Source organism: Balaenoptera borealis, assembly GCF_965194805.1.
Source record: "Balaenoptera borealis genome assembly, chromosome: 6".
NCBI lineage: Eukaryota > Metazoa > Chordata > Mammalia > Artiodactyla > Balaenopteridae > Balaenoptera > Balaenoptera borealis.
In genome coordinates, this window is record NC_138863.1 from 8909101 (window position 1) to 8921479 (window position 12379).

Sequence of the window (12379 nt, forward strand, 5' to 3'; positions counted from 1 at the left end):
CAAGATGTGCTTTCTGAGCTCTCAGCTCAATATATCTACCTGTCCACATGATGTCTCTATTTGGATATGTCACTGGGACCTCAAACTCAACATCTTAATAAACATTTATGCTTCAAGTTAAGTGGCATTTTCTCATTGGACTAGGATTTTTGGCCTGCCATCTCTGCCATTGCACTTTATTAGAATTCCTTTGTTTAAACTATGCCTCCTCTGCCACACCAGCGCTTGGCGAGGGCAGGGACTGGGTCTGCCTAGCGATGGCTCACTTAGGATCACGACTAATATTTACTGAGTGAATGAATGAAAACTCTTATGTTCTCTATACCAGGGGTTATGGACGGAACTGAAATATTAGAACCCTAATCCCCAGTGTGGCTGTATTTGGATATAGGGCTGATAGGAGGCAATAAAAGTTAAATGAGGTCATAAGAGTGGGACCTTAATCTGACAGGACAAGTGGCCTTATAAGAAGAGGAAGAGACACCAGAGAGCTCTCTTGCTTTCTCTCCACGTTTATACAGAGGGAAGACCATGTGAAGACACAGTGCGAAGGTGGCTGTCTACAAGCCAGGAAGAGAGCTCTCACCAGAAACCAAACTTGCTGGCACCTTGATCGTGGACTTCCAGCCTCTGAGACTGTGAGAAAATAAATGTCTGTCATTTAAGCCATCTAGTTGGTGATGTTTCGTTATGGCAGCCCCAGCAGAGGTTGGGTTGACAAACGACGGCCCATGTGCCAAATCCAGCCCACCACCTGTTTTTATAAATAAGGTTTTATTAGAACACAGTCATGCCATTCATTATGTGTTGTCTCTGGCTATTTTTGTGTCAGACCTGAGTAGTTGCTACAGAGACCTTCTGACCGGCGTAGCCTAAAATATTTACTCTTTGGTCCTGTATAGAAAACATTTGCCCACCCTGATGTGTCTCCAGAAAGGCCAGATCCAGGTGCTGTTCTGTGCTATACTATGCTGAGCCCTCTAGGATGCCAGCCTGACTGTGGGGACTTCATGTGGTCCCATAGGAAGCATAAACACACCTGAGCAAAAAAACAGTGTTATGGGGGAAAAACAACCTATTAGCTCGGAATTTATAAACAGGCTTTGGCATTTATTTGAACAAAGGAGGAGGAAAATGCTTACAACCAGAGACTGGGGGCCATCATGCCCCAGTTCCTTAACACATCAACTTACACATTCTATTTCATACATTGTCAAGAAAAATGAAGAGATTACCTGGGCATTCTTTTAATGCAGTGCTGGCTATGCAAATTTGATTGACCTTTTACGGCCTTGAATATTTTATAACTCTAAGAGGTAGAAGTTAACTTGCAGAAAGCTATAATAACATAAATGATTCTTATCTGAAAGCTTCGTAAATAATTCTTATCCATAGTCATACAAATGAATTTTGTCTGGGAGAGATGCAATTGAGTACTCTCTGGTAGAAAAGATGACCTCAGAGAGTTTATGTCCCAGTAGGATATTAACCAGTTTTGTATATATTAGCAAATTCATTTCAGCATTTCTTTGACATAAATCTCAGTTCTTCAAAATCTCTTTTGAACTAGTTTTAAACATTTTTCTGGTTCTCTCATTAATGAAATGAATTTTAAAAACCACTGACACGTGTTTGTTTTATATTTGTATGAGAGTTGTAAATTCTTTTGAAAATTATAACATGAATACAACCTGTTCCCCCTTCCATGGGTTGCTTTGGGGTCAGCTGGGAAGGAAGAACCTCATGACATGCAGGTAAGAAAGATGAGAGCTAGTGACACTTAGCAAGGGATGGGGCAGTGGAACATTGTGGACCACTATTAGCACTCTTCAAAAAGGTCATAAGGAAAGAGTAATGATAAACATCTGAAAGAGGTCACAGTTATTTCTCCACTAAAACATTGAGGATTTGTAAAGCATTCTAAATATTTGTGCTGGGGAGAAACACATTAAGCATTTTTTTGTTACTTGGGATTTTAACTTCCAGGATTTGTGACGTGAAGTTCTTTTGCTTATGGAGGCTGTTTTCCTCTTCACAAGGCTGGGAAACACTTAACTCCAGGCATGTTGCTCCTGCTGCAGATGCTTGCTTGCCCTTGGCAGATGTTCTATGTGGATATAATTTCCTGGGGCCAGAGCCATGATGCCACCTTAGTTATGGTTGTCAGTTTGAGAAGACCCATTCTGTGCTCTGTGTAGGACTCCTCATGAACATACAAAGATTTTCGTTCTGTCTGCCAACCGCACATTTCACAGAAAGAGTTTCCACTGGAACATCACCTCTGGTGTGGAGCCGCTTCTCCACCGCCCATCACCTCCTGAACAATGGTCACATGCTGCACATTAACTCGTGCTAGACAGTACTTACGATGCTGCAGGGATGGAGTCCTCCCCAACACGGTGTCCACTTACAACAACCCACTTCTCGTCTCCCCTTAAAAGATAACTGTCAGCTGTGGTTATGCTCACCTTAATACCCAGATTTTTCTTCTCTGTTCAAGCCACCATTGAGGCTCCTCTTGCAGGAAGCATTCACAGAGGAGAAAGTCCATAGGGCAAGCCAATGGACGTCAGCAGGCTCTGTGCCGAGGCGGAGGCTGTCCAGATGAATATGCAGGCACCACCTCACTGCTCTGGAACTTCAGGGACCCCCTGGTTCACTGTGTGAGTTCTCTGAGGGGCAGAGTGTTCCCAGCCTAAGGGGAAATCCAGAGGGCAGGGATGCCTTGTCCTTGAGGACTCCTAAGCCCAATGAAGGTCTCAGGGACCTAGGAAGATGGACAGCTCAGAAAGGGGGTGGAAAAGAGTCAAAGACACAGGGCATCCTCACTATTTGAACTAAGACTTCTCTGTCTAGGTCACAAATCACTTATGGGCCTATGAACTGCCAAACAAGAAAACCATTATTTCACTCCCTTTTATTTAGAAGGAAATAATATCACTTCTAACCTTGGTTTTGAGCTCTTTGGTTAGAAGGTTAAGGAATGAATTCTACTTTTTCAGGAGAGACAACAGGATGAATTAGGAGAGGAAAAGGTTCAAGACATTTCTAAAGGGGACTGTGCAATAGCAACATTCAGCCACCAGAGGGCAGTGTAGACTTTCTGGAGGGTCTGGAGAGAGGAAAGCGGTACCGAGCGAAAGGACGGTAAAATGCAAATTTAAAGTTAAGTTTCATCTGGTAAAATTAGAATTAAAAACAAAACAAAACCCAGTAGTAGAGTCTTCCCTTTCATTCTGCTCTGTGTGCTCCGGATGAAAACTGACACCGGCCGAAGGCTGCAGCAGATTCCTGAAGGACCCCAGGACATCAGGTCGCTGATTGGGGAGGGCTTGGGTGGGGGCTTAGGGAGAAGACGGTTGGGGGCGGGTGCTTCGGGAAAGTGAGTGGGTGGCCCCCAGCCGGGCTGAACTTGCGCCAGCAGCTGACTTCCAGTAAGGGAGCTTGTGCAAGAAGGAGAGCGAATCCGGGGCTGGCGGGGGAGTCCCCGCCCCGTTTTCCATATCCGGTGTTTGCTAGAAGAAAACCGCTCCTGCCTGACCTTTTATTACCCAAGCGCTGCTTCAGTGGCTCATCCTGTGACGCAGGAAGGGACTGGGTCAGAACAGGGTTCCTTCCTTTAGGGAAGAACGAGGTGCAAGGGACAGGAATTCCTCCTCATCCTGAATTTCTTCACTTTTGTTTTCTGTTAAACCATTAAGTTTACCTGGTCACCTAGTTCACCCCAGGGTGTGGTGGAATTTAGGGAGAAGAGGAGCAGACCCCCTGGAAGGCTTGCTTAAAAGCGGACACCCAGGGCTTTCTGCCACTGCTTGTTTGTAGATAGTCGAAACCAACAGAATAAGAAGCTCAGATGTGGCTCTGAGAAGTTTCTGATATTTGTCAGGACCTGAGTGACCTGTAGGTTCTCGCTCTCCACTAGGCTGAGAATTTGCCTCCCCTCCACCCCATTTACTTTTCTGTCCCCAAATATGCTCAGCTCCAGTGTCCTGGCTCTCCAGAGAGCACCAGGTGACGACTTAGTTGGAATAATTAACACAAAGCTCCAGATTCAAATAATATGAGCCCCCTCCAGTTAGTATTTTTAAAATTGTGGTAAAGTGTATATAACAATATTTATCATTTTAATCATTTGTAAGTGGATAATTTAGTGATATTAAATACGTTCACAATGTTGTGTAACCATCACCACTATATATTTCCAAAACTTTTTTGTCGTCCCCAAAATAAACTTTGTACGCGTTAAAAAAAAAGCTTCCTCATTCCCTGCACACACACCTCCTTCTGCAGTCCTGTACCCTGTATTCTTTTTGTTTCTATGAATTTGCCTAGTCTCAGTTTCTCCTATAATTAGAATCATGCATTTGTCCTGTGTCTGGCTTATTAGCGTAATGTTTTCAAGGTCCATCCATGTAGTGGCATATACTAAAATTGTTATTCTTTTTTTTTATGGCTGAATAATGTTCCATTGTATGTATACACCACATTTATTTATCCACTCATCTGTTGGTGGACACGGGTTGTTTCCACTTTTTGGCTATTGTGAATAATGCTGCTATAAACATTGGTGTACAAATATCTGTTTGATTTCCTGCTTTCTTATGGATATATACCTAGGAGTGGAATTGCTAGGTTGTATGGTAGTTGCATGTTTAACTTTTTGAGGAGCTGCCCAGTTGTTTTCCCCAGCGGCCGTACCAGCAAAGCATGATGGTTCCAATTTCTCCACATCCTCACTAATACTTGTTGTTTTCTGTGTGTGTGTTTAAATTATTATTTTTATTATAGCCATTCTAGTAAATATGAAGTGATATCTCACTGTGGTTTTGATTTACGTTTCCGTAATGACTTATGATGTTGAACATCTTTTCATTTGCTTATTGGCCATTTGTATATCTTGTTTGTTTGGAGAATGTCTACTCAAGTCTTTTGCCCATTTTTTAAAAATGGAAGTATAGCTGATTTACAATATTGTGTTAGTTTCAGGTGTACGGCAAAGTGATTCAGTTATATTATATATATATATATTTTTTTAGATTATTTTCCATTATAGGTTATTATAAGGTATTGAATATAGTTCCCTGTGTTATACAGTAAATCCTTGTTGCTTATCTGTTTTATGTACGGTAGTTTGTATCTGTTAATCCCAAACTCCTAATTTATCCCATCCTGGTCTTCCCATTCCCCTTTGGTAACCATAAGTTTGTTTCCTACGTCTGTGAATCTGTTTTTGTTTTGTATATAGATTCATTTGTATTATTTTTTGGATTCCACATATAAGTTATATAATATTTGTCTTTCTCTGTCTGACTTACTTCACTCAGTATGACAGTCTCTAAGTCCATCCATGTTGCTGCAAATGGCAATATTTCATTCTTTTCTATGGCTGAGTAATATTCCATTGTATATATGTACCACATCTTCTTAAACCAATCATCTGTTGATACTTTGCCCATTTTTGAATTGAGTTGTTTGCAGACCTTCAGGAAGTCTTTACATATTCTGAATATTAATCCCTTATCAGATATACGGTTTCCAAATATTTTTCCCCATTCTGTAGGTTGTGTTTTCACTTTCTTTTTTTCTTCTAATTTTATTTTATTTAATTAATTTATTTAATTTTTAGTTACATTTTGATTTTCTCTAAAAACTGACATATCATTGAGACTATACTGATGTTGACAGACCAGGGTTATAAATATATTTATGGGAAAAATTGTTGCATTAACTAAACAAGCTGTTGTACCAGGAACAGCCCCTGGGCATTTATATTCAACTTCTGCTACATTTCCAAGGGCAGGCCACCCTGATATGGCATGCTCATGAAAAGTAAGTAGCATTGAATACTGGCAAGTCCCAATATAACCTCTGCAGAAATGTTATATGGAAGGCATTTCTTCTGGGACTAGTAAGAACTTGCTGTTATTTGCAGTAGCATTTTTTCATTTTCACATTCATGTTACAGCTAAGCACTTTTTGTGCCCTAAAAAGGAGGCAGACAGACTCGTACCTCATCAGAACTTGGAACACGAGGAGAGTGTGTCATGATAACCTCTGGGAGAGAAGGTGGTGAGTAGGAAATGGCCTTGTAGCAGCTGCTCAGAAGCTTCCCAGGCTCTCATGTTCTGTAAGGATCATAGGGCATTCTCAAGACTTAGATCAGCTACAGGCAAGTCTTGCCTATGTGGCCTATGTGGAAACATGCAAGGTCACCAGGATGCCATGGCAGAGTCATTCCCCAACAGAACCAAGAATTGTCAGAGGTGAGGAATGCTCCCATCAGCTGTACCAATTATGATTGTACGAACTGAAAGTTAGAAATGCTGTGCATCTACTATGGGCTTGACTTGACTCCCTAGGACTGGGCAGAAACGTTTGGTCTTAATGAACAGAGCAAATAGCATCTCTTTCTTCGGAAAACCCAGTGGATGCAGAGCTTAGTTACTGAGTCTTTAGCATAAATTCAGTTGAGCTGGTAGCCCCAGAAACCAGCTTTGTGAAGACCTCAACTTCCTGGTTTGACTGAGATGACCAAGGTCACTGCTGTCGGAGGTCAGGAAAATGGAAGTTTTTCTATTTCCTTTTTTCACCTCACATGTTCTCTCTCACACCCAGTCTTGGAGAGGAAGACATCAACTATCTGACTGCCTTCCCTGAAATCCACACAGCATAGAAACCAATGGTCCATGAACTTCACATGCTACTTTGAAGGAGAGAGAATTTGCCTTCGTAGATGGAACTGCAGTCTGCAAAGCCCCTCTGTTAGGGCCAAAGGCCCCTACACAAAGGAAAGAACTTTCCAGGTCAGCAGCCTCTCCCACAGGGCACATCTGCTTCCCAATCACTCTATTCTCTAACGGGTCATCTCCATAAAGGAAATAAAATTTCCCTTGAAAAAGGACTTAGCATAAGTGTGTGTGCATGTGAAGGAGAGGTTTTGTTTTTTTGCTTTACCAGGTGACATATGGCTATATATCCATTCCAAAGGGGGACTCTACATTAGGTCTATATTAGGTTAGCTAGAGTGACCATGAGATGTTTCCATTTTGCTCAATTCTTATTTCATTAAAGCTAGAACCCAGAAAAACCAATGAAAATAAAATCAGTGTTGCGAAAGCAATAGTCATTAAATGTACTTTTTTGTGCCTTTCAAAATCATGCTTTTCCAGCTCCAACTTCATCTTTTATGTCTAATTTTAAGACAGTATGCCCTCTGTAATGGCCTATATGGGAAAAGAATCTAAAAAAAAAAAAGAGTGGATATATGCATGTGTATAACTGATTAACTTTGCTGTACACCTGAAACTAACACAACATTGTAAATCAACTATACTCCAAAAAAAAAAAAGACAGTACAGTAAGAGTTCCGTTCCAAGAGTGCCTTTGTAAGTCCAGCAAAGTTAGCCTAGGTACCCGACTAACACAATCGGCTATATAGTACTGTACTGTAATAGGTTTATAACACTTTTCACACAAATAATACATAAAAAACAAACACAAAAAGTAAAGAAAACATTTTTAAGCTTACAGTATAGTACCTTGAAAAGTACAGTAGTACAGTACAACAGCTGGCATCCAGGGGCTGGCATCGAGTGAACAGGCAAGAAGAGTTACTGACTGGAGGAGGGAGAGGAGGTGGGAGATGGTAGAGCTGAAGGGTCGTCAGCAATAGGAGACGGAGAGCAAGCTGCAATTTCACTCATGCCTGATGCTGATGGCACAGGTTCTGGTTCCTTGCTGGATTCAATTCTGTCTACCCTCTTGAGAAAACGATCCAGTGATGTCTGTGTCGTAGCTCTTTTTTTCTCATCATAGATGACACGGTAGCACTGGATTACATTCTGAATGGCTGCTGCCACCTTCACGTACCATTCTACATTCGGGTCCTGCGCCTCAAAAAATAACAGTGCCTCCTCAAATAAAGAAAATCCCCTTGCCATTTCCTACGTCGTGAATCTCTTCGGTTCTTCAGTTACTTCTTCTTCCTCTTGTCTCTCTCTGTCCTTCCTCTGGGCCTTCAATTCCTGGCTCTTCTTGGCAGTACCAGCTACATCATCGCTGCTTTTACACTTGCTTTCAGACATCCTGAGCTTGAAATAAAGACACTGTACTACTGTACTCTATACAGTACTGTACCATAAAGTACACAAAAGCACAACCACTTGTAGAGGATGCACGCACGTGACAATGTACACCAGACATGGGAACTAACTTACGTGATTGGACATGAGAACGCACGTTCGCATTTTTGAAAGCTCGCAACTTGAAGGTTCATACGTTGGGGACTTACTGTATGCCATTCACATATTTTTCTAAAACAAATGTACAAGGTCAGTTCTGCCTCATTATCTATTTTTAAGGATTACCCCTGCACCTCTATCTCAAAATATTTTAATGCTCAAAGAAATCCTGGCCTCACACACTGAAATGTTTGGAAGTAGCAAGTGTAAAAGCACCATATTATAAAATCAAATTTCAACATAATTGGTTAATTTAGAAACTATAAAATAAAGCCAGAGAGATGGAAAATCAACAATATGGTAGATGAGACATGGCCAGAAGGTCATGTGATAATTACCTTTTTTATTTTTCTTGGCGGGTTTGGTAGAAATTCTCTCTGAAAGAAAAATGAGATTCATGCTGTGAAGGGTCCTTGTCTCTACTTTGTGAGATCAGTAATTCCACTACCTTCCACTCATGTCCCATTGTCAACACAAACTCAAGGGGTCTTCATGGAAAATAACCTCCCTCTCCAAGTCTGTAACATGGTGCTCTCTGTTATCCAGACTCAGCTTTAAAGTCAGCTTTAAAAACTGCATCCTCTCTCTTGCTCTCCTTATAAAGTTTTGCCAGATTTTCCTTTAAAACCACTTCTATACCCACCACTCCCTTTCCATTCTCCCAGTACCCCTCTAGCTTTTATCTTTATACCTTGCATACTATAGCTCCATTGGCACACACCTGGTGAGTGATTGACAGCTGGCAGGCCCCATCAGTGGCCTTGGACACACAAAGGTATCCAGGCCTTTGGGGAGACAAGTGGGAAAACCTGGCATATAGTGGGGTAAGGACGATAAAGTGTAAACTGTGCCCTCATGGAGTATTTTGGGATCCGGAGATGGCTGAGTATAGTAGGCTAAATAATGCCCCCCCCGACCCATGAATTTGTTCTAATCCCCAGACCCATGAATGTGTCAACTTACATGGTAAAAAGAACTTTATTAATGTAATTAAATGAAGGAGCTTGAAATGGAAGATGATTCTGATTATCTGGGTAGGGCCAATGTAATCACAAGGGTCCATACAAGAGGGGGTAGGAGAATCAGAGTGAGTAGTAGGAGATGTGTTGACAGGAGAAGAGGTTGGAGTGATGTGAGGAAGGGGCCACGAGCCAGGAAATGAAGGCTGCTTCCAGAAGCTGAAAAAGGGGAGGAACACGTTCTCCCTGGAAGGCTCCAGAAGGAACCAGCCCTGCCGACACCTTGACTTGAGTCCAGTGAAACTGATTTCATACTTCTGGTCTCTAGAACTGTAAGATAATAGATTTACATTGTTTCAAGGCACCAAGTTTGTGGGAATTTGTTATAGCAGCAATAGGAAACAAATTCAGTGAATTTTAAAGGACTTCAGCAGAGAGTGTGCTGTTTGAGCTGGGCCTTGCAGGTTGAGTGGGGTGGATCAGGCAGAAAGGTGGTGAAGATCATTTGAGGTCTCCATGGGTTAAAGCACTCTACCCTCTAATCCATCTTGCATTCCTTGATCAGATTCATACCTCTAAAACACTCTTTCAACTTTGTCAGTCCCTAACCCAAACCTTCCGCGATTCCCCCATGATTAAATGAAGGGTTCAGCCTCCTTTCTGGGGCCGCAGGACCTCCACAATCAGCCCAGCTCATGTATTGAGACTTATAACCCACAACTTCTTGACAGTCATGGGGAGGATTTTCATGCCATCCTTTCTATGTAGAATTCCTCATTATGACATTTTTGCTTGTCAGAACTATTCTTCTTTTAAGACCCAGCTCCGTGCAAACTGTTCCATGAAACTGTCCTCAACCTCAAAGACAGAAATGAACTTCCCTCTCCTGAGCTTCTGCATCTCCTCCTGCCAGAGAATCTCATTATGGCATCTATGAGCTGTGCAATCCTGTGTTTATAAATGTGCAGCCTTCCTCCTGGTTGGGGGCTGGGGGCCACACCTTACAGTCCCTGTGGCTTTAGATGTATTCAATAACTATTTGCTCATCATTAGAGTGGCACAAGGAAGGACCGTCTGGGGCATGTGACAGAAAGCATCAGAAGGCATGGGTTCATCTGTGACAGAGACCTGGCCCGTTTTGTCCACATCAGTGGGCCGAGATGAGGACCAGAGATATTTTAAAATTCATTAAAAAATATTATTTTTCAAGAATGAATTTCAGATGGCTATCCAGAAAACACTCATTCTGATGTATTATTTTCAGATACATAGTTCTATTATTGTTACTTTCAACATTGCCCCCCACCAAAAGTCTAAGACCCTCCCCCGCCAAATTTAGTTTACTTTCCTGTGACCAAACTACACAGTGGCAATTATTAGTGGCAGTGCCAAGGCCACAATTTACTGTCCTACCTTCAACAATGTAAGAGTTTGAATACTATTCAGCCATAAAAAAGAACAAAATTTTGTCATTTGCAGCAACATGGATGGACATGGAGGGCATTACATTAAGTGAAATAAGTCAGATGGAGAAAGACAAATATTGTATGATATCACTTATATGTGGAATCTAAAAAATATAACAAACTAGTGAATATAACATAAAAGAAGCTGACTCATAGAGAACAAACTAGTGGTTACCAGTGGGGTGGGGGGGAGAGGCAACATAGAGGTGGGGGAGTGAGAGGTATAAACTATTGGGTGTAGGATAGGCTCAAGGATGTATTGTACAACATACAACCAATGTTTTGTAATAACTGTAAGTGGAAAGTAGCCTTTAAAAATTGTATAAAAATTTAAAAAAAATTAAAGTGTAAGAGTTTATGCACTTGGAGGATTAAGCTGTAATGTAAGCCAGCAAATATAACACCCACATGGAATGTTAGTGATAATATACGCATTGCGACCTGGGCAAGGGGAGTCATGATGGTTTTCTGGAAATTCTGCTAAAGCTTGAAGTTGATGACTTGTGGCACTAAATCCTTGATTGTAGCGCTTTGTCATTAGAATACCTGAATCAAGGTTTTCAGGGGCCTTCCACCGCAGCGCACACTCAGCTTCCAGTTCTTGGATGCTTTGCGGTTTCCTTCAATTTCAAATTCCCTGAGGGTGAACCACTTTCCATATGCATTCTGTATACACTTCTCCGAGGTGCCTGTGAGACCAAGACAAGCTGAGCTCCCTTTGTGGCCAGGGTGTGCCCCCAACTGTGAAAACCCCAGAACTTGACCTCCCTCCACGTGAATCTGGGCTACTCGTTTTGGGTTCATAATCTGCAGCAGGATAGCTGAGTCCCCTCTCTGGGGCTCCACAACAGTCCGAAAGGTGAGGGCAGGAGCAGACTTCCTGCCCTGTGTGCATACTCTGACCCTCATGCAATGAGAAGGACAGTAATTACTACCAACATTTACTTTAAAAAAATATTTCACTATATTCAAAAGAGAAAACAATGGATGACTCTAAAGAATAGGCAAGATTCTTTCCCTTCTCTTCTCTGAGACCCGGGATAGAGCCAGGCTGAGTATCTGAGGCAGCAGATGAGGTCACACATGGGGCCGTGTGTCAACTGTCACCACAGCCATGTCTGCCTTGTCCTATACAATAGTTGATCAGCCAGCAAATGGCAATCAATTATTGCTCATATTTTGGACTCATAGCTATTTTATGTTAAAAGCAATTGTAGAAATGTTATCAAGTGGGAAAAATTAAATTATATATATGCTATGTAATCATTGGGAAAACATTTATATTTCTTGGTACCTAAAGAACCATATTTTGGGAGGAGGGAATCAATTATGGTAGATGAACATTTGTACTGTACTTTAACAGTTGTAATTTGCAAACTTTTCTATCTGTTATCTTGTTTTTTCTCATAATAATACGGTGAGGAAGGTTTTATTATTATTTTCATTTTGTAGAGGACAGTTCAGGATGACAGAGACTTAGTAACTTGGCCCATACAAAATAGACACTCTTGGTACAGCTGAAACTCGAATCCAGGTCTTCTGAGTCTAAATCTTGTGCTTCTCCCAGTTAGCACAAGGCCATACAGATGTTATAGGGAATGTGGCTGTGAAGGTTGCTGTTGCATTTCTCAAATGTGTACATCTTCCATCCTGTTATTGAAGCACTTGCCCCTGTATTGGGTGCTGGATGGGCACCTGTAGACCTTTTCCATGG

The 12379-nt window shown here is 41.7% G+C and overlaps 1 protein-coding gene and 1 long non-coding RNA gene across 23 annotated transcripts in view; one reads left to right on the forward strand and one right to left on the reverse strand.

The window, feature by feature from the left end:
- Positions 1-12379, reverse strand: part of LOC309630695 (nuclear autoantigen Sp-100-like) — a 106300-nt gene that overhangs the window by 18526 nt on the left and 75395 nt on the right. For 13 of the 22 annotated variants that reach the window (XM_082396221.1, XM_082396227.1, XM_082396226.1 and 10 more), the window contains 3 exons: positions 11212-11354; positions 8579-8617; positions 7500-8090 (listed from right to left, as the gene is read on the reverse strand). In XM_082396221.1, the coding sequence (XP_082252347.1) occupies positions 7944-8090; positions 8579-8617; positions 11212-11354 (329 nt within the window). In that variant the 3' untranslated portion in view covers positions 7500-7943. Of the gene's footprint in view, positions 1-521; positions 755-1089; positions 2768-7499; positions 8313-8383; positions 8423-8578; positions 8618-11211; positions 11355-12379 lie in introns of those variants that run through there. The other 9 variants (XM_082396225.1, XM_082396228.1, XM_082396224.1 and 6 more) reach the window with 9 other exon arrangements.
- Positions 2776-7904, forward strand: LOC309630713. The gene is made up of 3 exons (XR_014245897.1): positions 2776-3313; positions 5966-6803; positions 7816-7904. It is a non-coding gene; the product is annotated as an uncharacterized lncRNA (long non-coding RNA).